Source organism: Camellia sinensis, chromosome 10, assembly GCF_055761805.1.
Source record: "Camellia sinensis isolate YWXY chromosome 10, ASM5576180v1, whole genome shotgun sequence".
Lineage (NCBI taxonomy): Eukaryota > Viridiplantae > Streptophyta > Magnoliopsida > Ericales > Theaceae > Camellia > Camellia sinensis.
Window position 1 is genome coordinate 24,659,403 of NC_138970.1, and position 27,834 is coordinate 24,687,236.

The following is a 27,834-nucleotide window of genomic DNA, read 5'->3' on the forward strand; positions in this document are numbered from 1 at the left end:
AACCTCTTGCCAAAATCCGAGATGTGGACGTCAAAAATTTTATATGGAGAAACATTATCACCAGATTTGGGATTCCAAGAGCAATAGTTGCCGACAACGGAACACAGTTCGACAGCAAACTTATTAAAAACTTTTGTGCAAAATTCAAGATCAAGAATTATTTCTCAACACCAAGGTTTCCTCAAAGCAATGGGCAAGCAGAGGCATCCAACAAAGTAATCCTGGATGGAATAAAGAAGAGGCTGCAGGCAGCAAAAGGAAAGTGGGTGGACGAGTTGCCCAACGTACTTTGGGCATATCGGACTACGCCGAGAAGATCAACAGGAGAATCCCCCTTTGCCATGGCCTATGGCACAGAAGCAGTCATCCCATTGGAGATCGGCATCCCAGGGATCAGAACCCAGGGAGTAGAGAATGGCACCAATGACATACTCTTAGCCCGAAACCTGGATTTGTTGGAAGAACGAAGAGAGAAAGCTGCAATTCAGCTCGCAGTGTACCAGCAACAGCTTGCCAGAGCTTACAACAAGAAGGTTAATCCAAGAGATTTTCAAGTCGGCGACCTAGTACTAAGGAAAGTCGTCGGGAACAAGAAGGATCCCAGGGAGGGCAAGCTTGGCCCAAACTGGGAAGGACCCTACAGAATTACTTCAGTATTAGGCAATGGAGCTTATCGGCTTGAGGACAATAAGGGCAAAGCATTGCCCAGACCTTGGAATACTTGTAATTTGAAATTTTTCTATCATTAGATATACATCACTGTTTGGCCGATATCATCAATAAAGTTTTTTCAGAATCCTTTCAACATGTATGAGTAATAAAGTTATGCATTGATGAGTATTGAAGACATAATTAATGTGAACCCAAGTCAAGCTCAGGCAAAGTTAAGCCGAGATGATTCCTTATCTTCACTTGTTGAAATTTGTAGCAATTTACAAGTTGAAGTTAAGCCGAGATTATTCCTTAATTCACTTGTTGAAATTTGTAGCAATTTACAAGTTGGAATTAAGTTGATTCCTTATCTTCACTTGTTGAAATTTGTAGCAATTTACAAGTTGAAGTTAAGCCGAGATTATTCCTTAATTCACTTGTTGAAATTTGTAGCAATTTACAAGTTGGAATTAAGCTGATTCCTTATCTTTACTTGTTGAAATTTGTAGCAATTTACAAGTTGAAGTTAAGCCGAGATTATTCCTTAATTCACTTGTTGAAATTTGTAGCAATTTACAAGTTGGAATTAAGCTGATTCCTTATCTTCACTTGTTGAAATTTGTAGCAATTTACAAGTTGAAGTTAAGCCGAGATTATTCCTTAATTCACTTGTTGAAATTTGTAGCAATTTACAAGTTGGAATTAAGCTGATTCCTTATCTTCACTTGTTGAAATTTGTAGCAATTTACAAGTTGAAGTTAAGCCGAGATTATTCCTTAATTCACTTGTTGAAATTTGTAGCAATTTACAAGTTGGAATTAAGCTGATTCCTTATCTTCACTTGTTGAAATTTGTAGCAATTTACAAGTTGAAGTTAAGCCGAGATTATTCCTTAATTCACTTGTTGAAATTTGTAGCAATTTACAAGTTGGAATTAAGCTGATTCCTTATCTTCACTTGTTGAAATTTGTAGCAATTTACAAGTTGAAGTTAAGCCGAGATTATTCTTTAATTCACTTGTTGAAATTTGTAGCAATTTACAAGTTGGAATTAAGCTGATTCCTTATCTTCACTTGTTAAAATTTGTAGCGATTTACAAGTTGAAGATACGCCGAGGTTATTGCTTAAGTTCTCATAGCAATGTGTGAGTTGCTTAAACCCTAGGGAAGATGCTTAACACTTGTTGAAATTTGTAGCAATTCACAAGTCTATGTTAAGCCGACATATGATCACCCGCTGAGGTGTACAGAAATTTATAGGTTGATATAGAGGCTAAGTATATTGTTTACTACTTGTTGAAAATTTGTAACAATTTACAAGTAAGATAGATCAAGATCACTGTTTGATACTTATTTGAGAAGAAACTTGCACAATTTACATTCAGAAATATATGTTTTATACTTGTTAAAATTCATGAAAAGTTTGCAGGTCGGTATCTTGCCGAAGTTTAAGTTTTATAGTTATACCCGAGGTATGTAACCCCGAGAAGATTGCACAAAGGAAGCGACATAAAGAACTTCTAAATACAAGACTATGCAGAAACTAGTCAACAGAACATCACAAGATTAAAACATCCGTAGAAAAGAACAGTTGCAATTATATACTGAAAAAACCACGTCGGCCATAAGAAGAAGTTTTGCATTGTCCAAAAATTAAACGAGTACAAAAGTGCAAGGTACAGGAAAAGAAGGAAAAAGTACAAAAGACAATTTTCTCAAGATTCTTCACTATTAGCCACTGCAGGGACTGGGACCTCGGACGATTCTGGTGGAACCTCGTCGGCCACTTTATCCGCTTGTATCTCGGCATCAATCTCTGCTAGTGATTCCTCAACACTTCTTTCTATCAAGAGAAGATTGGACGATAGATGCCCAGTGGCAGTTTCCTTGGTTGCCTCCTTGGCCTCATCACCCTCCTCATCCAAAGTTAAGTCCATAACCTGCTCAGTAGGAGGAGGGGGCTTGGCTACGACGGCATCCTTGGGTTTTCTCACCAAGGCTTCTTCATTGGTTTCCTTATCTTCATCCTCGGCGTCAGCATCAGATTCTGATTCACCTTCAGGTGGAGGTGGAGGAAATGGCAAAGGGATGACATCAGCATTCCGAAGGGGCGAGTCAACAGGGAGATCAAGCTTCTTTATCAGGGACATCCAACCTAGGGAAAATCCCATGTTGCATGCCTGCCTGACTTGAAGCTTATAATCTTCTGCGACGTCGGCCATACCTTGGGCGTAGGCCTTTTCGTCGGCCTCTTTGACTTCGGTCTCTTTCGTGGCCAGAGCTTGCTGGAGTTCTTTCTCCGCTTGGGCCTTCTGAGCCTCGGCCTCTCTTTTCTCGGCCTCAACAACTTTTCTAACGGCCTCAGCAGCTTCGGCCTTCTCAAGAGCTAAAGTTTGAACTTTAGTTGCAGCCTCGGCTTGATCCTCCAGTTTTTTCATTTTTGCTTCGAGGGACTTTATCTCTCTCTTCATGGAAGATGCTTCCCTTTTCATATCAACCAACCTTTGACGATTTTCAAAAGATTGCATTGAAAATGAATGGGCATGCTGAATGGCCTGCAGAAAAAACAAAAGTGTTAGACAGTACTCTCAGTGAAGAACGGAAGAAAAAATCACAAGTACAAACAGAAATACTTACTTGGACGGAGTGTTGGAGCATGAGAGCGTAATTCTCATACTCACTAAGCTTAGCATTTCGCTCCAAGTCATTCGGAAGGAGAAGAGCAGTGCTGAGGGCGACACCAACGTTAATGTCGTCAACACTTTCACTAGCCATAATGGGCCTATCCTCCAGGGATAGATCAGGGGCCCAAGGGACGTCGGGCTTCTTTGAAGCCGAGGTCGTCACAGACGATGACCTTGGCCTCTTTGATTGAGTAGACCCTGAGGGTTGACCCTCAGCTGACCTCTTGGTGGAAACAGAGGTTGATTTTTTGCTTTCTGCCAGCTTTGAAATAGGCACAGCATCCTCAGCTTCGGCATCTGTAGCCTTGGCTTTAGGCTGAGCCTTTTTAACTCTCTTTGGTTTGGGTGGGAGCATTGATTGCGTTGGCGCGGCTTCTGCGTCAGTTGGAAGATCGGCGAGAAGGTCTTGAACGACAGGCCTTGGCGAACCATCTCGGCAGTCTTTACAAGCCTTCGTCGACGTTTACGTTCAGGAATTGGTATTAAGTAGGGGGCCGAAGTTGATGGAAAATCAGCTGGGTCAGATGTGGATTCTTGATCTGTTCGGGATGTGGAAGCAGTTAAGGTTGTGGCTGTGGGTGGAGAAAGACTCTTCTTCCTTTTTCTTGGGACGTCGGGTAAAGTGGACTTGTATGTAGGGATGAAGTTTAGTAACAGTGGGGCTTTTCGTTTATGGATTGGAAGGTTAAGGAGTGTTTTTAGATCTGTTCCTGGGAAGAAGGATTGACGAAAATTTTTCGGTGGCTGGCGAAGATCTGCAAGACAGAGAAACAGACGTCAGAAACAAAAAAATATATTAAAGACTTAAATAAAAACAACTAAGTGTTGACTCAGGGCTCTTACTCTTGCCCTCTGTAATTGTTCGAGGAAGAGGGTAGAGGTGGACATCTTCATCAGGGCCAAATTCCCAATTTCCAGAAGCAATGAGAAAATCATCTCCAGCCCCCTTGTTGGAGTCTGGGAGGTCGGCTACAATTTTGTACTGAGTAGATCTCGGCTTAAGGTAATAAACGAAACCCCTATCCTTCAGGTCAAGAGGGCACATGGTATAGCAGTATTGAAGGTCGGCCAGGGTAATTCTAAGGTTCTCTTGCCTAGCTAAGGCTATAATACCATTAATCACCCTATAAGAGTTGATAGTAAGTTGCATGGGGTTTAGCTTGTAGAAATAAAGAACTTCGCGAAACAGGGGATCAAGTGGAAGCCGAAGTCCACATTCGGTGAAAGCTACTATAGGAAAGGGCATCGTATGGTCTGTGGGCATGATGGTATCACTGTCCCCAGCTAGTTTAAGATGAACATCGGCTGGGATAGAGAATTCCTGCCTAAAGTATTCAAGTTTTGTTGGGGTATTTACCCTATGCCTCCATATACCCATTATGTCAATTTAAAATATGTTTCAGAAGATGGGCGTTTTTAGGAAGGGTTACAAGAACCTCGGTAAAAATCTAAGAAATGGCTGATAAGGCTTATTTCAGTTTTCCCTAAATTTGAAGGTTCTACGCACAAATCCCAAACCTAAGAACTCTAAAGACCAAGATTGAAGGCACAGATCCGGGGCAGATACAAAAACGAGAAAAAAAAGACGAAGTTTCAGATTCAAGAACAGAGGTATAGCTCTCAGAAACAATAGAGATACAAAAGTAAAAAAAAAATCAAGAACAGTGGCAAAGATAATGGTGAAAAAGTATAGAAGTTCAAGGAATAGCCACAAATTCAAGATACAAATAAACCCAAGGCTTCGAACAAGATCAGTAATGGCAACAGGCAGACAAAAGCGCAGAAAGAGAAATTAACATTGAAGGGAATGAATCTTACCGGAACAAGTGAAGTCGGGGCAATGTTCGCCGAGCTCAAAAATTGGTTGCAACAGCAAAGAAGGCTTCGCAAGAATGAGGGATTAAGAGCAGTTCGAGAAGAGAGATCGAAGCAATGGCGGATTCGAAGAAGAAAGAGCTTTCAGAGAGGAAAAGAGCAAGAAGACAGAATGAAAAAGTGAAGGAAAAGTAGAGGCAAAAAAGAGTTTTGTCAAAAATTTGAAACGGCGGCAAAATTAGGGCAATTATTGCGCCTAGAGCAACGCACGCGTCAGACGGCGCAGACGAACGAACAGACAGCTTTCAGGCGCGTCACAGACACGCTCCAATGAAAACAAAACACGTGAAAAAGAACGGTTAGATATGCATGACAGCTCATGCACGTGGAAAAGTACGATCGAAACCTTGTTCTCCGAAGAGAACACGTCGGCTGGAAGAGGATTATCTCGGCTAAACAGTTTTTGAACCATTACTTAGAAAAGAAATGGCAAAATATCGGAATAGGTTCCATCACCTCAGAATGCCGAGGTAATAGAACCTAGGGGGCAGTTGTGGGGATGTATTTTCTGAATACCAACACGTGGCATGGTGACGCCGACGTGTTGGCCGAGGTGCCACGTGTCCTGGTAGTTAAGCCGAGATGATCTCGGAATGGCCGAGGTTATCCCCGAAGATATCGGAATCCGAGATAAGCAGATAAGGGACAAGAGTCCTAAGACAAAAAGGGGACTTAACCAAGATAAGGATAAAGCTCTTAGGGAGTTTTATCTTTATCTCTTATAGAGTCCAGAGTAAGCACTAAATTGGAGTTCATAGAAGTCATACTTCTAGTGAGACTTGGATTGAGTATATTATAAAAGAGAGGCACCCCCGTGGGTCTAAGGTATGTAATTTATGTTTTGAGTATTCAGTTTAGCATTTGATTATCTTTGAGAGATATACTGACTTGATCGTCGGAGTGCCCCCGGGTGGAAGAACCACCGCCGGAGCTTTTTCTTTCTGTTACAGGTTGCTAAAGCCATCTATTCTGCCTGTGCTCTCCAGCTGATCACTAAACGGGCAGTGTGGTCAGATTTTTACCCACATACAAACTTAAGATTAATCGGCCTTTGGAATTTGCTCGTTTGGTGGCTTTTTATATTTTTATTTTATTTTAGTCTTTAGTGAATTTTTTAAAATATTTCAAAAAATTTAAAATTCTAAATTCAACTCGACGGGATAAACCAAAAAATAAAAAATAAATTGAAAATAAATTTTAAAAAAAAGTCCAGAAAAAAACAAAAATAAGTTAAAAATAGTGAACTTTTTCAGCTTATTTTGACATTTTCATTTTTTTTAAAAAAAAATTTTTAGATGCGTCTACATCGACTGAAAAGCTTAAAAAAAAATTAACATAATTTTGAAAAAAATCGCCCCAAAAAAAAAAATTAGAGAAAAAGGTGACTTTTTAAGTTTCCCAAAACATACAATGGTGGACCAAAGAAATTCTGCAAGCATGAAAAGCCTGGGCAAGATAACAGAAATAAATAATAATAATAATAATAAATTTTTATTTTTATTTTTATTTTTTTTAAAAAAAAAAGTTACAAAAAATGAAAAAATCAAAATCAAAATAAAAAACTGATGGCCTATTGATCCACATAATGGCTCTAAATTAGCTAAAAAATGGAAATCACATCCCTCAAAGAAGAACGATGAAACTAGGAAGGAAGCAACTTGGAACAAATCAATCCACACAATATCTAGCATCTAAAAACACCATCCCGTGCTTAGAAATATAAAATCAAAGGAAACAAAGCAATGTTTTGCAGCGACCAATTATTACAATTCTTCATCGCCATCTATGATCTAATCTAATTCCACAAAAGCTTTTCAGAGCAATTAGAGAACTGAGAGCATTCCGTACCCATGCCGCTCTGCTATCAAATACAATTTCCAATTTCTTCAACCTCTACGACAGATAAATCAAAGAAATCAAAATTTAGTGATTTTCTAATTTCACAACTTCATTAAATTCAATTCTGACTATGATGCATTATTATCCAAGAAAAAGAAAACGAACCTTGAAAACTATGACGTATTATTCAACAAGTTTGCGAACCCATTGAGGCCAGCCACAAAATTCTTCAAGCACGCTCCATCAAAAACTCCAGTCTTCAATTCTGCACTAACTTGGGACTATGTTATCACACTTCCTCGAATCAGCTTTCTGCAAACACTGTTGGATGTGAATCTCGGCTTCAAAATAGCACATTAAAAATCCAAGGATTGTACTTGTTCAAAATTGATCCAAATCTCGGGAATACGAGCTATCTTCAACCAATCCTCCCCAGTCTGTTTCTTGCACCGGCGCTCCAAACGTGGACATTGTCCCATTGACAGCATTGTCAGAGTATTCTGATCCTGCAGCCCATCCGGCAAACACCTCAGCTTAAAGCATCGCCAAATCGATAAGGATGATAATGACCGGAGGCTTCCTAGCCAATTTGGTAGAGAAATTAATCCGCCACAATTGTCTATTGACAAATATCGGAGAGCATTCAAATGTTGCATACCCTCTGGAAAAGATTGTATCTCTGGACATCGAATGATACTCAAGTTCTGAAGTGCTGTCAGATATTGCATTCCATCTGACAAAGATATTAGTTTACAGCTGTGAATATGTAAGGATGTTAGGGTAGTCATGCCTTGCAACCCTTGCACTGGAAGGGTTGTAAGACTATTACATTCCCATATATGCAGTCTCTGCAGAGAGTTTACGTTTTTGAGTCCTGACAAATTTTCAAGTTCAAGACAACAATTAAGGTGTAAGAACTTTAGAGCAAATAGATTATCCAGTTGATTTGACAGGGTCTTCAGATTGTACATGAAATCTAACTCTAGGAACTCCAAGGCCTTAAGATTTCCAGGCAGTCCATCTGGAAGAATCTTCAACACATTGCCCTTCTCAATTGTTAATCTCTCAAGTGCTGGAAGAAAAGGCAATTTAGTCAATTTGGGGCATCTAGATACCACCAACTCCCGTAGACAAGGGAAAATTTCTCCTCTATCCACTACAGTCCATTCCTCCAAGCTTGGCATTTCATAGAACTCGAGAGTCTTCAATGCAGGAAATGAACTTTCCCCATCTCCATAATCCCCATCGTTGAAGTACTTAACAGAATCCATGCCGCTGATAATGAGAATTTTTAGGGATTGTAGTTTGCCAAGAGAAGGAAGATGTCCACATCTTTCACAACCTCCTAAAGAGATCTCAACCAGATTTTTAAGAACCAAACCCAACATCCAATTTGGAAACTTTGAACCTTGGAAGAAATGTATGCTCAACTTCTTCAGATTTGAATTAGGTTGGAGACTCTCGAGAACCTCTTCGACATTCTTTGGTCTGTTTTCTTCGTCGCTCCAGCATAATTCCAAAGAAATAAGATCATGCTTCCCCTTCAAATTGGCCTTCTTGGCATCTTCTGAATTTCTTACGTTCTCAAGTCCCTGTATGATCAACGTACCCTCAAGATTTAATTCTTTCAACTCACCAATTTGGTAACCCTCATCCTGGCCCGCAAGGAATGTGCTTAGTCTTTGTAAGCAAGTTAATTGTCCCATTTTATCGGGCATTGAAGTAAGAGAACGACAACCCGTGATGTCCAAGTAAGTGAGATTTCTCATGTGCTTCATGCATTTGGGCAACTTACAAAGTTGGTAGCAATATTTTAGCTTCAGTGTTTGCAGGTTTTGGAAATTACTTATTGATTCTGGTAGAATTTTTATATCAGACTTCGACAAGTTTAGATACCTAAGATGGTAGAAATTGGAAATTGACATTGACAACTTATGAACATTTTCACCAAATCCAACACTCTGAGATACTTTTGTTTTGACATGAAAGGTGAAGAATCCTTTTCCCAGCAACTTAAAATGAGAGACCGCAAAGATGGGACTTCAGATACAATCTCATTCCAAGGAACCATCTCTCCAATGCCAATGTTAAGAGACAAGTGGCGAATTTTCTCTGGAATTTTCATGCCCTCGTGATACTCCATAATAGAGCATTCATTTCTCATGATAGATTGTGCAAGATCATGCATCAGATCATGCATTTTACAAACTATGTTCCATCCTCATTCTCTTCCACATCTTGTAAGAACGACCTCCAAACCAAGTCCTTAAAAATCTCATTGCCAATATGCAATGTCGTTTTTCCTTTAGATGGAATAAAATCATTTGCTATCCACAATTGTATCAGCATGTCTTTCTCCATCATATGATCTTTGGGAAATATACAGCAATAAGCAAAACATTGCCTCAAATGTGGAGGTAAGGCTACATAGCTCAACCTCAAAGAAGGTAAAATACCACTTCCATCATCTGGCAAATCCCAAATCTCACTCTCCTTCATAGATAACCATTCACTTTCACTTCTTTTAAATTGCATGAGGCTTCCCAAAGCCTTTATTGCTAAGGGTAACCCTTTGCATTTTTTCACTATTTCCTTCCCAATGAGATCCAATTGAATGTTTTCCTCTCTTCTTTCGTTGCCAAATGCACGCCGTTTAAACAAGGACCAAGAATCATCATCCGATAGAGGAGCCATGTGGTGTATAGGAAGTGTAGCCATGATAAGAGCAACTTTCTGAATCCTTGTTGTTACTATAACGGTACAGCCTTTAGCTCCACACTTTAGTGCATTTTTTAGCCTATCCCACTTCTCATGGTACTCATTCCATACATCATCCAAGACAAGTAAAAATCTCTTCCCAAACAGTTTTTCTTGGAGGCGACGTAGAAGTGGATCCAAGTTTGAGATACTACACCCACCACCTTCTATGGACTCTAGGATTGCTCTGGTTAGTCTCTCTACATCGAAATCAACAGAGACACACACCCAAATTCTCAGCTCAAAGTAGCTCTCCACCCTTCCATCATTGTAGACTAATTGAGCAAGTGTGGTTTTTCCAAGTCCCCCCATACCACACATAGCATAGACCGAAACATCATCATCACGATCACTTGAATTGTTGAGCAACTTTTCAATTATCATTTCTTTCTCATCAGTTCTCCCATAAATTTCCAATTCATTCACCAATGAACTAGTTTGTCCTCTCTCCATCACACGATCTTCTTCGGTTTCCACCACACCTTCCCGCAAGTGAAACTTACTTTTCTCCCCAGCAATGGCATCTAACCTATCCCTCATATCCTCGATCTTATGCCCCATTTTCAATCGAAATATAAGCCGGTTTCGAAGAGAGAAAAAGGCACTTACTTGGGGTTTTATGCCTCTCTCAGAATCCATCCTTCTTCTCTGAGTTTCAATCATGAACTCATCCACCAGATTGTCTGCATCATAAGCTGCATCATTGAGCTTTCTAAGCCAATTCTTCAGAGCCTCGCTCTTCCCTCGCTTGGTCTCTGCATCTTGAAGGACTGCTTGAATGGTACTTAGTGTGCTCTCTAAGTTCTCTAGCTTTGTTTTCAAACCCCATGCTATCCCAAACTCTTTGAGAATTGGAATTGAAATCAAAACCAGATGAGAAAAGAGTTGAATCAATTTTCACTCACAACTTTTGGAAATGTAATGAAAAGAAATGCAGACCCTCAAACAGTTTCAAAGAAATCAAATGGGAAACACAGCAATCAGGGGGTTTTCATTTTTTTACACGTTCGGCTCCACGCGGTGTTGACTACTGCAGAGACTCACGGAGGCATCAAGTTGGAACCAAAGAATAAACAAAAATGCTTTACACCACTAATAAGTGGTGGCTCACTAATTAGTGGTGACTCTAATAAGGTGGTAGTGGGTCTTATTTATTGTCACATGTGTTTTGTGTCTTATTTTATTTATTTATTTATTTTTTTAATTGCCATCTCACTAATGATGATATTAGTGATGATAAATTAGTGGTCTATATTTAGATCTCTTTGCTATCATTTTCTTTTCTTTTATTTCAGTCATGAGCCTCTCTAATCCTCCACAGAGATATATATATATATATATATATATAGTAGGAGTGTTTTGAAAAAATTATTAAAAATTAATTTCTTATTTTTTTAAATTTTTTAATTTTTTTATGTGAACGAGAAAGTAAGTTAAAAATTAAGAAATAATTTTTAACTCACTTATCAAAAAGAGCCGTAGTTTACAAAAGTTTGTGTACAAGGCATGAGTTATTATTACAGCATATTTAAATTTTATATGTTGATAATTTTTTTAAAAAAAAATATTATTTTATGAAATTATAAATAGACTAAATCATTAGATATATAATACAATTATATAAATTGTATTATAAATAATTGTAATTAGAAAAAATATAATAAGTTCTATCATTTTAACATAATTATACTTTTTTTCTTTTTCAATAACTAAAATAACTGAAATTATTACAGAAAGTGTGAAGACACAAAGATAAACAAAATAAAATATATATTTTAATATAAAAGAGATAAGATAATTTTTTCATCTAAAAAAAATACTAAACTAACAAAGAAACAAAAAAAAAATACATACATAAAAAAATGACCCATTTTATTAATAAATAAACCGTACTCGTATAACAAATGACTGATTTTATTAATAAATAAAATTTTAAATCAATTAATAACTTTTAATAATACGAAAAATATCTTTCAATTCACCATTTCATTAATAAATAAGGCCAAGTTTGGCATCCTCCAAAAAATCTAAAAAGTAAATAAGTGCACTTTTTAACTAAATAAGTAAATAAGTGCACTTTTTGACTTTTTATGAAATATGGATTGAATTTGAATTGGGTTTGAAGTGATGTGTTAGAGAGGTGATGTGACTTAAATAAGATGATGTGACTTAAATAGGATAGTGACTTTTTAACTTTTTATCTTTTTTCACTCATGCCAAACTTGACCTAAGTCAATTAATAATTTTTAATAATATGAGAAATATTTTTTAATGAATAATTTTGATAATTTATTATTTCATAGGCGAGTTGTTTTTTTTTTCTTATTAGTGTTAAATTAAAATTTATAATAAACTATAGTTGTAATTTATAGCATTATAGGACTAATTTATATTTTAAATTATTGGTATATTTGTAATTTGTTAAAAACTAAAAAAATTATTTTTCATAATTGATAAAGAATATTTGCATATTTACAAAAAAATCTTCACTCAAATTAATACACTATTAGTAAATTATACAAAATAAAAAAGCAAAATAGGCAACCCATGACAAACATTCTCAACTAAAACAACCAAAATTTATTATATAATTTTCAAAAAGCCACCATTCAAATTGTTTCACTCACCAAACTAAAAGACAAAATAGCAATTTCAAAACAAGTTAAGAGCAAAATAGTAAAAAAAAATAAAAAGAACAAGCCACAAGCAGCAAACCACCACTTGTATATATATTAGTTGTGAGACCACGACAGTCTATGCTCATGCAAATTTCAAATCAAGCATCCATCCAAAAGGATCCTTAAGCTTTGATAACTAATTACTGATGTTACCCGGTTGCATCCTACTTGTAACTTGCTGCTTTCCACGTTCAGCTACAGTTGTGAGCGCTATAGATGGACCAACTCACTAGGGGAACTGTAGGGTCCCTACAAAACAAATAGAATGAAAGTATATAAGCAAAAATAAAATAAAAATCCATGGTGTGCATATTTTGCAAAACTTGAAGGGGGTTATGAAATTTGATTTTTTCTGATTGTAATGGACTTCCCCAGATAAAACCTTCTAAGAATGCGATCGCACTAGCCATCAGGTTTGCATATTATCAATTTTTTTCGTCCATAAATGTGTGTTTGGATTCTTCATTCTCAAAAGTGTCTGCAATAAAGACTAATTAATAAGTACATATGGTTCTTTTATAATTGTTTCTTACATGTAAAAAAGTAAAAATACACATACATACTTGCCATAGAAAGATGCTAACACATACGCATCTCATGTTAGTTCCATTAAAGCATTGTTCTAGAAAGCAAATAATAATTGTATAGAAAGGATTTTTTTTTTTTTTTAAAAAAAATTCAAAGAAATAATACGAATGACTTATATTTCAAGAGGAGGCTTGGCCAAATGCAAGCAATGCCTCACTATTTAGATAAATCAAAACAAGGCATTTCCATGAAGAAACGAACAACAAATTCTAGAGGTTTCTTCTCCAAACTAATGGAACTCAAAATCAACAAATATTTGGAAATTACAATGATGTTGACAAGGAGTATGACAAATAGCTTGCAATGGTAAACATTAATGGTGGTCTTTCGTGAGAGGCATGATAGTAGGAAATTTAATAGAACACAATCAAAAGATTTAGCAAAATTCGAAGTTCTAGACTGCTCAAACCCTACAAACATTTATATATGACAGACAACAAAACAAAACAAACAAACAAAGACGACATTACATTGAAGTTAGATAATTTATTGTATGTCTGAAAATTTAAAATTACAGGGAAAAATAAAAAGGGTCATTCTGTGTTAAGAAAATATATGTTCATGTAAATGGAATGGGTGAAAGTCTATTCTCAATATCATATGTTCTAGATCAATAATTAGGTGAACTGGATTCAATCTATAAGCTTGAGGAAGTGGGAAATTTTAGAAGAAGAAGAATAATCATGGTGGAAATTTTGTAAACCTGTGCTTTATTTTGGTTGCACTTTTAGCTAAAAGCTTTCCTTGATAGAAGAAAACCAGTTTTGTTTGCTCCATCCATGTATCATTCCTCAATTTCTGTTGTTCTGCAAACCAAACAATACAAAGAAATGTATAAGCATAAGATCTATCTATGACTAACACATGCATAATACACGCATGCTTATGCTAAAATCTACACTATTGAATACATACGCAAAACACATTTCAAATGATATGACTTTATGTAAAACACATGTCAAGTTCTTTGTTTACCCATCATTTTGTCAGCAATGAAATAGAAATAAAAAATCAGCAATGTAGCTTTTATAGAGTCGAACAAAAATTCCAAATAATCTAGGTGGTCAAGTAGGAGTGAGATTTGATGATTTTTCTCCTGAACTTGCTTTAGGTATGATTTTTCTTCTTCAACATTCTTAAAATAGAAAATAGTTGCATCATTGTGAAAAAAAAAAGCATTAAACATATGAATTAAAATTGGAGTATTAACATTGACTGTTACTTTGATCCTTATATAAAATAACATCTAATTGTAAACTATATTAATTTAAAAAGTGTTGTCAGATTGTGCATTTGTGCATAACTGCTTCAGAAGAGCTCATTGACATAACCACTATGTATTAAAATGAACAGTAAGCAAATTAAAATGTTAGGTGGATTTCTATAATGTCAAAGTTAAAATAAATATATATAAATAAATAAATAAATAAAAAGAAGAATAAAATCAACACATGAAATAATTAGAGGAATGAGATACAATCCTAATAGAGCTACATAGGAGTGAAGAAGTGAAGAGGAGAGGGAATTTAGCTAATCTATGCAAGTCCATTTTGCTTTGTGAGAGAGAAGATGGAGTGGTGTTTGTCTTTGTTGGTAGAAAAGAGAGATGCCTTGTCTTTGTTGAACGGATGCTCCCATTTGGTATTTTTCAAAAAATTGATGGTATGCAATTATCAAGCCCTCCTAAATTTGCATTTCTCCCGAAATGAAAGAAAAGATAGGCAATCTATCTTTTCAGAGTTATCGACCAAATAAACCATAATGAAAGGAACATAGGAGTTTGTTGCCATTTCCCTTCCAATATTTTTCTATTGGAGCTTCCCTCATCCCTTTTATTGAGCATAATGATGCGAATCGGGCTTTGAATTACGCAATCAAAAGGGCATAAGATAGTGACTGACCCTTACCAACTTTAGGACGTGTGAAGCTTCCAAAATATTACAACACATACAAACAATATTTGTTGATTCACTTAGCAATGGAGCAGCATGTATAGTGAGATCAAAAGCCAAGGAATCAAAAATCAAAGAATTAAGAAATTACTAATGATAAAAGGGTTTTTAGCAGACACAATGTGGTCATCAATAAAAGGTCACAGCAATATTGCCAATTCTACTTTAATCAATAATATCCATAGTGAAATTGATGGATTTGACTGGAACAAAATGACAACCAACTCCAATTAAAACTACTGAGCTAGCAGATATACACAGAACCACACATCTTTAAATAGGCAAAATATGGATTAACTAAGAATTGAAATTAAAAAATAGCTTAAAATTTTAGTTAAAATAGTCTACATGTTGTCTTGAGTCCGACTAAACCTAAAAAATATATATATATAATTCAATAAATAATGGACTAAAACAACTAAAATTTTATTAAAAAGGTAGTTTAAAAATCTACATGTTTCTTTAGAACAACTGTAGCAGAATTAGAAGAAAAAGGATGCTGTTTGTAAGACATGATGGTTCATTATTCATCACAGCTTTAGGCTGAATGCAAATATGTCCAATCTATGATTCAAACAAAGGCTAAAAATGCAAAACCAATTTCAATATTGATACACCTCAAGGAGGAGATGGTGGGGGTGATTGAAAAGGTTTAATCCATTTGGTTTTTAGTAGAATAGAGAATCTACCAACAGATATGGCTAAATCTGCACCAAATTTCAACAGCACATCTATAGAGTATAGACACCTAATCTCCAAATCAAATTAGTTTTTTTAACATTAATTTCCAAGTAACTTGAATGAGGCTTTTAACTTTCAAATAATTTCTTATGCAACTCTAGTGTGAACCATACTCAACTTCATATTAATTTTGCTTAATCATATTTTTTTAAACACCAGCTTACGAGCTAAACCAAATGAGCCATCCCTAGATCAACCAAAAGAATCTTGCTTACCTATATCAACCTCACAAATCAATAGCGAAGCTGAGAAAGTCAAAAATATTGACTTGAAGTTATTCGAGAATTAGGAAGAATAACACTAAGATGTCCATACTTGATCATTAACTTCGATATTCCATATGCAAACAAATCCTCAACACTTTTTTGGACTTGCACAGAAGTAACAAACCAGAGTGAAAATACGGTTTATATGTGCAATTAGTATTGATGTCTAATAAATAACATACCCTTTGAAGCCTATTGATAGAATAATTGGATTCATTTAGACAATACAACAAACAATTCACTTACATATAGAAGACAAGGCCATTTTCAAGCAAAGAAAGTTCTCATCGAGTAGAGAGAGTAGAGGAGGATTTGGCCAAAAAGTATTGAGTGACTATACTACTGACCCTGGCACATTGCCTTCGTATTGAACCTCTCATCCTAAAATCGACATAATGCAATTTGAAAAGCTACAATATGAAATACTTGAAAGAAAACATTGAAAAGATGAAGAAATAAAAAAAAACACATTAAAAGGCTACATATGATCTGTAGTTTTGTACGCATCACTGATTCCTTCAATTGGAATAGCTACTATTATAACTTGGTTGCTGGTGTCAGTATCAATCCCCAAGGAAAATACCAAAAAACACAAATCCAAAAAACACACCAGATAAAATTAACAAAAGCAGAAGTGAATAGAAATGGAAAAAAACATCTAAATTGGAAAGATAATAGTTAAAACCTTAGGAATTCACAAACTTCAAAAGACAACAAAATAAAAATGTGGTTAAAAAATAAAAAAAAAAGGATTCACAAAAATAAAAAGAAAATAGCTTTTAGCTCAAATATGACATGCTCTGAACTTGACCCCTGCAAATAAATCAAAAAAAAAAAAAAAAACAAAAGCCTAAAACTGAGATTTCCACCTTGTGCAAATAATTTTTAAAAAAATGAAAACTAACGAAAATCCAAAACAAATCCTGCCATTTGAAGAACTGGGAGGTCTAATTACTTTAGCAAAATCATCAAAAGAGGGCAAGAGAAGAGAGGAGCACACCTTACAAAAAATAATGGAGCAATCTTGAAGTCAAGAAAACAGAAGCCAGTAAAAGAAAAATCTAGAAGACCGATGTATAGTCATAGTTCTTCTACGTTGACCTAAAAGAGAAACATCAACTACTTCAATATCAGATTCTCTCAAATTAAAAAACCATGGAACTGGTCTCAGCCTAGAATTGGCAAATTATGGCGAAAGTACATTGTGCGATTCTGCTGGTGAAGTTGTCGGAAGAGTTCATCTTCAAGGGAGATCTTCCTTGTACCCCATCTTCAGTCAGGATCCTGAAGCCATGGTGATGCAGATCTTCGGTCGAGATCTTTCTTGGACCTCATCTTCTGTGGGTTTCGATTCGAAATCAAAGTGGTGCATCGATGGGTCTCACTATCAATAAAGCTGTCAATCTGACGTCGTCTAGATCATCATCCCTGCCAAAGAGAGGAAGAGCGATGTAGACACTGAAGAAGAGTGTAAAATGATTAAGACATGCTCTGCTCTTTCTGTTCCAAACAAAGGCAGTGGCCATGTGATGAACACTTTAATATGACAGGCAAAGTTGGGCCATGAAATTACAAAATAGTCCAAAATAATAAGTACTAAGAAAATCAAGTACATGAGATGGCTTGGAAAATTCAACAAACGAAAGGGACAAAAGGGAAAACTGAAAAAGAAAGCCACAAATACTGTAGCATAATGAACTCCCTCTTATATGTGTACTAGTTGTGAGGCGTCGTGCTTCGCACGATTACCCATGCCCGTGGTTCAAGTAAATTTTAACATGAAATCAAATGTAGTATGAGGTAAGCCCTACTCTCTATGTAGGTGGAAGAAATTGATGTTCATAGAAAGATTAAGAATATCCATCCCATTTTTAGTTTCAGTCATGCCTATAGTTTTCTTCTTTTTTTTAAGTAGAAGAAAGTTAATTATCATGTTGAAGTAACATAGTACAAAACAAAATAAAGAATACCTAGCTTTTAGTGGATTTTACTTTATAAAGGTATTTGAAATAAATAAAGAAAATAGCATAATTAGAAGCTACTGGTCAAAACAAAAAGCAAAATAATGGCAACTTTCCAAATTTTCCAACATAGATTAAGACAATGTCACATGATACGTGAATAAACCAATCACCATTCACAAGGTAAAACTAATAGAAAATAGTTTGAAAGTAAAAAAAATGTTCTGAATTAACATCTCAAAAACATATTTAAAGCAAGAGTATCAACTGAAAAAATGGTCAAAAGTCATGTGCACAATCCTGGTAAACTACGAGATGAAGATAATTGTTTTGCCTCTTATTATTCCACCACAAAATTTGTTTCTTAGGTAGTGACTATTTTTCCATCTTTTATCATATTTACCTAAGAAATCTGTTCTTTATACCACTGTAGAGTTGGAATTTTTTTGAGATTTTAAAATGTCGAGCTACTCTCTTTAGATCCCTCCTTTTCATGTCCAAGGCATTTCTAAAGTGCTCATGTGATGGTAGAAGTCTCGTGATGATTGAGGACACAAAAACATTAGTGCATTTTCATGAATTTTTTTATAATTTTGTAAATTGCATCAAGTTTATAATCTTTTTTTTTAAAAAAAAAAGAAAAACTAATCATGATTTAAACGTCCATTTTCTATGTTCTCACGGGGAGAGAGAGAGAGAGAGAGAGAGAGAGAGAGAGAGAAGTTAGGGAGAAGGGCAAAGGGAAGCATTGAATTATCTGATTTATTAACAGGATTTTCAAGCGCCAATGAATATGGACTACAGAATATCAAAGCACTCATATAATAAATTGAACAATGGTCAAGATTCAACAACCTCAAATTCCTTCTAGAAAGCAAACCGAGACTTAGTTTTGGAAGTAAATTCTGAATTAATACGTAAATTCAAAGCATAAGAACCAAAACATTAAAAGCAAATAAAAATTAATAGAAAGAAGTGACAAGAAAGAAAGCTCTACCTTTTAAAAAAGAAGATCTTTGCAATTCTAGTCATGGTTTTAATATGACGATCGACTCTGAAAATCAGAAAGAGAAAATAAACATTAAGCTACAAGATATTCTGCCCCAAAAAAATGGAAAATAAAAAGGAGCATTAAAAAAATCTAAGAAAAAGATCCATATAAAAAGCAGGAGCAATTCTTTTACGAAAAAATGAACAAGATTACATGATAATTGTATAATCGATTCCACAAGCAACAAAAAATAAAAGAGAAAAAAGAAAAGGCTGATGAAACAAAGATCCATAGAAAAGCAGGGGAAAGATCCTACTTTATGCCTTAGTTCTTCTCTTATATGAAAAGAAACATCAAGCAGAGATTGACATATATGCTTTCACTAATTTCAGGTCTAGAATATTTTTTAGGCAAAGAGATGCATATCAACCATCAAAATATAATTTGTCAAAATGTATTTGATATACGGACACGCATACGGACATGGACACGGGACACGGAAATTTCTAAAAATGGGAGACACGGACACGACACGGGACACGGCAAATTTTTTAATTTTTTTATAAATGTTTTTATTTTAATACACATTAATTATTTTATTTATTTATTATATTTTTTTAAATAATATGTCATTGTTAATTTATTTTTTTATTTTTAATTGATATATATATTATAAATAAAAAAATATAACAAATAAGGGATAATAAAATATGTTAAAATAAATAAAAAGAAAAATTAGATATTTTATTTTATAATTTTTTGTTATATATGATTTCATTAGATTTCTTTTAAATAATTGAATGGTTTATTTTATTTATTATATGTTAAAAAGTTAAGAAATAATAATTTACAAAAATTATTATTATATATGATATTTTAAGAAATAATAATTAGATATTTTATTATATAGGATAAAAATTATAATTTATAAATTTTATTATATATATTATATATGATCAATTATCTTATATAAAGTAAATTATATGCAAACGGAGAGAGAGAGAGAGAGAGAGAACAAAGACGGTTGAAGAGAGAGAGAGAGAGAGAGAATAGAGACGAAGACAATCGAAGATGATCGAAGTCCTCAGAAGATGATCCCATGGCGTGTCTAGATTTGGACACGCGTGATCCCGCCATGTCTCTGCCGTGTCTCTTGCAAAAAAAATAAATTAAATTAAAGGGATACGTATCCCCGACGTGTCCCCATGTCCCCAGTGTGTCCCCATATGCGACACCGCCACGGCTTCCATTTTGGCGTGTCCATGCTTCATAGTTGATACACTTATTGGAAGAGCTATAGCAAGACTAAAGACTCCAAAAACAAGACATTGAAGAGTGGTATTCTATTAATGGGCTACTTCTCTTTAAAAAAGGCACAACCAAATATTCAGTCATACAAAAAATATTTGATAATTTTGCATCTTCACTTGCACCATTTATACAGCATTCTCCTTCCCGCCACTTTGCTCTTTGAATCGTTACACCTACTGTAAAGATTATAGAGAAAATTCTTGCAGAGGCAGTATTCAAATACATACACTAATCAGAAAAAGTGAGTTTTGTAAGTTGACTTATGTTGCCCTCAAGCAAAATAGATTTTTCACTTGGATCACTGAATTTCTTTATTGTCATATCCAAAGCATCTGCAATAATATGGATTCCATGCTATAGGGAAAGGGAACCATTTAAATGGGAACATACTGCTTTATCTACTAAAATAATAGATTGATCATAATATCATAAGAAGTATTTTTTCTTATTACCAGTTAGACATGTACTTGAACAACTTACCATAAAAGCATTATTATTTGCAAGAATTTATAAATAATGCATATTAAGTATGCAATCTAATCTTAAAAAGAACCTTTAACATATTCACAAACTTGCTGAATAGTGTCCTCTTCAATCCATTAATGAATATTGGTACACTTTTCAATCTTTTTTTTCTTCCCTCCATGCATAGAAAATAAGAAAATGGCAATCAAGTTTTCATAAATTTCTCCTGAGTTTTGGGTAACATATAAATCAAAGAGTCAGAATTCGCAAGTTTTAACCCCAAAATTCCGTATGTTAGTATTTTGAATGTTTTGTTGATAAATGAAATGGAACATGAATAATGAAGCAAATAATTTAGTTTATTTATTTGGTTAGGAAAATTCATTCAGTAGAGATACACATCCCAAAATCTAACAAACAAGTTTTGATATTTTTCAGAGAATTTTTCCAACTAATAAACATGAGCTAGTGTAAGCAATAAACTGTGTGTTTGTTTGTTTCCCAATTACTTGCAAAGAACACCCCAGTTTAATTATTGAAAGTTTTATGTATAAAGAAAGAAAAAGAATTGTGTATTGAAATGTTGTATTGAATGTTGTATTGATTGATATTACAAAGGTTCAGTTGAACTCCTCTATATAGGAGAGGAGCCGAAAGTGGCACTAATAAAGTAAAGTAAAAGGAAAAGAAATATACCCTACTAACAGCTGATATACACTAACATAGAATAGAATAATATACTAACAGCCCCCCTCAAACTCAAGGAGGATAGGTACTAACTAACTTGAGTTTGAAGAGAGTAACAAAACAGGAAAATAAACTGACAAATAAAAGTGGATAGGAGACACTGTATGGTCGTGTCAGACCGTTGTAGCAGATAATGTCTGGACAGTTTACGAGGTCATGCTGGACCGATGTAGAAGCTAACCGGAATCAAGGTCGGGACAGTTTACGGGGTCATGTCGGACCGTTGTAGAAACTGACCGGAATCAATGTCGGGACAGTTTACGGGGTCATGTCGGACCGTTGTATAAGCTTGTGGTGGTGCACCAAGGGGGCGACTTAGGGAGTGCGCCGTGGGGTGGCTTGGGTGGTTCCCATGGTGTGTAACCATGCTCACCATGATACATGATATATGTATAACCCCCCCTCAAACTCAAATAGGTGTGAGGATAGAAACCTATTTGAGGTTGAAACAAAGGGAGTGATAAAGCTTACCGTTGTAGAAGACACTGTATGAGTGTGTATATAGGCTGCCCAAAAGATATACATGGATATATATATCGAGTCCTCAAAAGTCGTGCCCAATCTATCAAAAGGCGTGCCATCAAAAGGCGTGCCCATCCATAAAAAGGTGTGCCGGACATGATGGCGAGGCGCGTGACTACCTTGGCTTGCGCGCCCGTTTTGTCGTCTGGCGTCAAGTGGCGCGCGATGCGCGTGTCTGCCTCTTCATCATGGTCTTTATAAACCGAAGCGGAGGCTGAGGCTTGGAAGCATAACAAACCAGTTGAAACCTCTTCGTTCTCTGAGAGCTTGTCGCTAAGAGCTGCAAATCTTGAAACACTCTGTAAACACTCTGTAACCAACCCTTCTCTGAAACACTCAGCAACCCATAACATGGCCTCGTCTTCCCGTTCAGCTTATGGCCTCTTCGTCCCGTGGTCTGCTCACTCTCTTTCCCGACCTCAACGAGTCAACAAGAGAGATAACTGGTGTGGTGGCCAGTGAACCTCAACCAAGCGCCTCTGGTTTTGCTCCGTTGAACTTTCCGATGCGGTCGGTGGAGCAAAAAATGGCAGTGCAAACTGATATTGAGGCCAATCAGTATACTTTGAAGTCATGTGTGGAGACCATGACAGCGGTCACAAACCTGTCGCACCGGCTGCAGAGTAGGACAAATGAGGTGCAGCAGTTAAACGCCCAACTGGCTCTGCTCCAGCGCATGTATAAGGATGCGCGAGCAGAGATAAGTGTGCTAAAGGCGGAAAATAAGGAGCTGAAGCGGAAGGCCACCGTGATGTTCCGATTTGGAGGTCCGCCATATGCTGCAGTGGAGGAGTAGGGAGTAGTGATCGTGCCCAGTGGAGTGGGAAACACGGAGGCAACACCGTCAAGGGCCGTCCAGGACGGAGGCAAGAAGAAAAGACCGGCGGCAGAGTAGAGAAGAAAAATCCCACTGTGGGTGTGGTTTTTTTTTTTTTTTTTTTTGGTGTAGAATGGTGAGCGGGGTGAATCCCTGATATGAATAAAATAAGTGTGTTGTGCAAACTCGAATGGGAGGTGTGGTAAGGCAGAAAAATCAACTGGAATGAATGTAGTTTTGGTTTTGTTTTTTTTTTTTTTTTTTTGGTAAAATAAAAATGTAATGAAAAATTATTTGAAAAGGGCTGGCTCACTTTCTGTGGAAAAGTGTGTAAAATAAATAAATAAAAGAGGGAAGTGAGTGCTGGTGTGGGGTGGTGGGAAATTATTTGAGTGTAGAGTGGCTATGAAAGGTTGTTTGGTGGGTGGAAAATGTTTGTGTTTTTTTTTTTTTTTTTTGTTTTAATACAATATATCTCCCTCATAGGGTGTCCAATTCGGTGGAGAATTATGATGTTAGAGGGAGAGTGAGTTGGTGGACTAAGCACTGAGAGAACGAAAAAGGAATAAAAAAAAAATTAGAACAACGCGGAAAAGGTGGAGCAAAAGAAATATATATATATATATATAAAGTAAAAGAAAGTTGAGTGGGGTGGTGGGTGGTGAAAACAATTATGGTGGGGGGACAAAAGCGGCTAAGTTGGTGGGTTGGATGAAGAGAGAGAGATTAATAAAATATGAGAGAGAAAGAGATTGAGTGGGTGCCCCCCATTTGCTGGTTGTTTGGTGTGTGCCGTGTGTGTGCTGGTGCGTCCAGGGTGTGTGTATCAGTGTGTGCAGCTTCCAAGGGTGTGTGTTTGTCAATGTGTATGTGGGCTGTGGCTATGGAGAGAGCCGAGAGGGAGAAGGAGCTCAGTGAGCTCAGTCTGTGTGTGAGAGCTGGTGTGTGTTTGTGAATGATCAATGGCTATGTCGTGAGTCAGTGTGTTATAGAGAGAGAAGAGAAAGAGCCAGTGCATGTGTTGTCCATAGAGAGAGCCAAGAGAGAGCTCATGGCCGTGGGTGTATGCATCTGCTGGGTGTCCCTCTTGGGTGTGTATCCATGAAAGAGAGGAATGTTTGTCCCCTTTCCACCTCCAATCGAGACCCAGAGAGAGGGAGAGGTGCCTCCTCTGTGTGTGTTTGTGTGATAGCCAACCGAGACCTAGAGAGAGGGAGAGGTGCGTGAATCATGTCTTGTGGGTGCATGGGCTTGGAGTTGTCTAGGGCGGTGGAGGAGGAGTCATAGAAGGAGGTATCGACGGCCATGGCGGTGGTGGTCTCGGTGGCGGAGGAGAGAGAAGGGAAGTCGAGGGCGGAGGCGGAGAAGCGACTGGCGCTATGGGTGGTGGAGGCGAAGATGCCGGCGGCGGAGATGAGGCTGCTGGTGGTGGTGGAGAAATGGACGGCGGCGGCGAGATAGTGGTCGATGATTGAGCTGATGATCATGGGTTTGTGAATTGATTGAGTGATGTGGTGCTTCCCGTGGCTGCTGCTACTGTGGCGTGGTGATGGCAACGGTGGTGTCTGTGGCAGTGTGCATGTGTCTGCTGTGTGTGGGTTGTGTGTGGATCAAGGCCCTCTCCCCATGCACATCGAGAGAGAGATTAGAGAGAGAGAGAGAGACCGTGTCTTGCATGGTTGAGAGAGTGCATGTGTATGGATCTTCCCTCAAAACCGTGTGTGTGTATGCATCGAGTGATGGCAATGGTGGTGTGTTTCAGTGAGGTGCCGAGAGGGAGAGGGAGGTTTGAATTGGTTGAGATCCGGCGGGCGGTCAAGGCAAGGTTGCCGCCCGCCGGAAGGTGAAGAACACCAAGATCTTTAACCTATTGCTTTGATACCATGAAAGTTTTATGTATAAAGAAAGAAAAAGAATTGTGTATTGAAATGTTGTATTGAATGTTGTATTGATTGATATTACAAAGGTTCAGTTGAACTCCTCTATATAGGAGAGGAGCCGAAAGTGGCACTAATAAAGTAAAGTAAAAGGAAAATAAATATACCCTACTAACAGCTGATATACACTAACATAGAATAGAATAATATACTAACAATTATAATTTGTGTTAGCGTGCGCGAGTAAGATGTCAACTGCAGCAACAAGCTTTTATATCTTGTCTGGGTAGATACGAAAGCAGTGATTGAAACCAAAATATAACAATCCATTTTGGCAAAAAATCTCTTGTTGTTACAGGTTTTTCATTGTAGTCCACAAAATTGAATGAACCCCAATGAGTGCTTTCCCCACAAAGGATCGTTGTTTTACTATATTTGAAACACTATTTATTTCCACAAATGTAAAATTTCAATAAGTAGATGTTAAATTAATGAATATGCAACTACAATTTTTTTTTTTTTTAAAAAAAAAAAAGCAAATCAAATATTATAACTTAAGGTACTATATCAATAATACATAATTCATCACAACAATGTTCTAATATGTAAGGGCAAGCAATCTTTAAAAAAAAAAAAAAAAATCCCTTTCTGTGATCTAGAAGCTTTTGAAAAACAAAACGAAAACAATGATAGAGAAAATAATTTTATACATGATGAATAGATCAAATCCCGAAAATCAAATAATTCTGCAATGCTAACCAACAACAAATTTGAATCCAATCACCCATGACAAAATATCCCAATGATAAGAACATAAAATGTATGCTGGAAATTCACCTGTACCAACCTATGACCACAAAAGAAGAAATATACAGGATAACAGTGTCTTTCCACCCAAAATATATTGGATAACCTCCCCATCCACCACATCAACTGCAATTAGTTTATTCACCTTTGAATGTTATGAGCATGCACGCACGCACACACCTAATAATAATAATGATATTATTTATTAAGAAAAAAACAAGAAGAGAATCAGAAAAGAAAAGCAGTAGAGAGAAATAGGGAAATAATTTACCTGTTTGGCTGAATATTATACAACTGTGGAGCATTTGCCAGTAATAGTAGTGTCTGAATGCCACACATTAAGTTGATCAAAGTGTCTATCACAATGTGACACATCAAACCATAGAAAAGAAGTACCACCATGTTTCTGGCAATGTAAATGTGCTCAATTTAAACCATAATCACAAATTTATTAGGAAGGCAAAAAGTAAACACTATAGAAGAGTGATCTCTGAAAACGTAAATGCCTCAACTTTAAAAGTAAATGCCTCAATGAAGGCGAGTAAAAAAACCAGACTGTGGAAGAAATGCCATAATTCATACCAATGTTGTGAGTCTTTGATCGACCATGAACAACGAAAAAAAAATTAAAAATTTATAGAGTCATGAGAAGCAAAATTGAGAATTTGCAAGTATAGGAAAAAGTTTTCAAAAAGAAGTAATTTAGAGGACACAAAGAACATGCAAAAAAGTTAATACGCAAAAATAGGTACTAACCCCACCATCAATAAAAATAATTAACAAAAAACAAAAGAAGAAGAAAGAATAGAACCTGGCCCTTCTAAAAGAGTAATTTATCCTGAAGACCACAACTTTCCTATTCATTTTGATTACCTCATCACAAAAGTAGAACAATAAATAAAATCATCACTTTTGCCATTTCTTTAATGGCTTTCCTAAATTCGCTCACTGCCTTTTCTATTTCTTGGTTCTTTTTGTAGACAAATTTTTCTTCCACAATAATTCATTTAACACGTCAGCAACTTAATTTCTTGTCTAAAGGTACCTGGTTAAAGTAGAAAACTCCAAAGAAAATCAATGAATAAGAATGGTACCATTGTATGTTAGAGAAATTATGGAATCCCAATAATTTCAGTAACGAATAGATACATACACATGCATATATAAATATAAGCAGTAATCTATAATGTAGAAGGGGATATGATTATATCACAATAATTAATTTGAATGAGAAAATGTAAATAAGATAGAAACGCACCATTTTTATTATTTATTCAAAAAAAAAATCAGTTGAACCTCACTCATGATTAATAAAGCAGTGAAAACAAAAAGATAAACCAGCAAAAAAGTGCAATAAGGAAAACCAGCAAGAGCTTGTCCAATAAGTGAGAATGGAAAAGAGAAACTCAGCGAAACCCGCAAATTCTTGTCCCACGAAAAATGTGCGAATGCAAAAGAATAGAAAAAAAAAAGGGAAAAACCGCCAAAATAAAGCAGCCATTATTACAACAACAAGTCAAATTACATAAAGAAACTGAATAAAAGAGAAAATTGGTGTTGTGGGCGTGAATAACAGGACACATTTTCATAGACAAAATCAAAAACAACACAAAACCAAACATTCAGCAAGAATAAGGCAAGAAAATGAAAACAAACCTCAAAATTAAACCAACCTGTTGCTTCCCCTTCAAAGCCTTTCACTTCACTTCGTGCGAGCCATCTCCGATAGGGATCTCCGATATGGTTTCTCATCGATATCGTCCAGAGATAAAGAGACGCGACAGAGATGAGAGAAGCGTGAGGAACATAGAGAAACAGAGTCGGTCATTGTTTGATTATGGAGCCGTGAGAGAGAATTTCGCAAGCCGTGAAAAATTTCTCAAGAGCAACCAAAAAAAAAGAGAAAAATAGTAATCAAGAAAATGGCTTCCCCAGGAGGCCGTCGGTGTTTTCCAAGACAAAGGCTTGTTTGGTTTGATTTTAGGAAATAAATTTTGGAATTTTTTTTTAAAAAATTTTGTTTGGTTTAGTGATTTTGAAAAAAAAAAAATTAATTTACTTTTTTATCTCTTACATTTCAATCAATTATTTTTTATCTCTCCTCTCTCTCAATCACTTTTTTTTCACACATATCTACTCAATTACAACAAAATATCAAATTATCGCAAACTCCTATACTCCAAAATTATATCCAAAATATACGACCAAACAAACCAAAAAAAAATTTAAAATCTTTCTCCAAGATTTTTTTTGAAAATTTATCTTTCAAAATCAATGCAAACACACCCAAAGACTTGGGGAGGGAC

The 27,834-nt window shown here is 36.1% G+C and overlaps 1 protein-coding gene and 2 long non-coding RNA genes across 4 annotated transcripts in view; all 3 read right to left on the reverse strand.

Annotated features, from left to right (window-relative positions):
• Positions 1-27,391, reverse strand: part of LOC145801028 (uncharacterized) — a 96,446-nt gene extending 69,055 nt beyond the window's left edge. Inside the window, exons 1-2 of the long non-coding RNA XR_014341846.1 lie at positions 27,202-27,391; positions 25,800-25,934 (exon numbers count right to left, since the gene is read on the reverse strand). This is a non-coding gene — a long non-coding RNA (uncharacterized LOC145801028). The remainder of the gene's footprint in view (positions 1-25,799; positions 25,935-27,201) is intronic.
• LOC145801022 (disease resistance protein RGA2-like) lies at positions 6,738-11,091 on the reverse strand. The gene is made up of 2 exons (XM_082891087.1): positions 7,214-11,091; positions 6,738-7,100 (listed from the first exon to the last, which is right to left on the reverse strand). The coding sequence occupies exon 1, from the start codon at positions 8,971-8,973 to the stop codon at positions 7,405-7,407; it is 1,569 nt and encodes a 522-aa protein (XP_082747213.1). The 5' UTR covers positions 8,974-11,091; the 3' UTR covers positions 6,738-7,100; positions 7,214-7,404.
• Positions 12,371-17,842, reverse strand: LOC145801025 (uncharacterized). Of its 2 annotated transcripts, XR_014341835.1 has the most exons (5): positions 17,232-17,842; positions 17,031-17,131; positions 13,775-13,877; positions 12,866-12,961; positions 12,371-12,732 (listed from the first exon to the last, which is right to left on the reverse strand). It is a non-coding gene; the product is annotated as an uncharacterized LOC145801025 (long non-coding RNA). The 2 variants fall into 2 exon arrangements; XR_014341834.1 differs by having other exon boundaries at positions 12,371-12,961; positions 17,232-17,819.
• Positions 27,392-27,834: the final 443 nt, after the last annotated feature.

Excerpts from the sequence above, each read along its gene's own strand:
- LOC145801022 (XM_082891087.1), bottom strand. The coding sequence starts at position 8,973 with ATGTCAATTTCCAATTTCTACCATCTTAGGTATCTAAACTTGTCGAAG.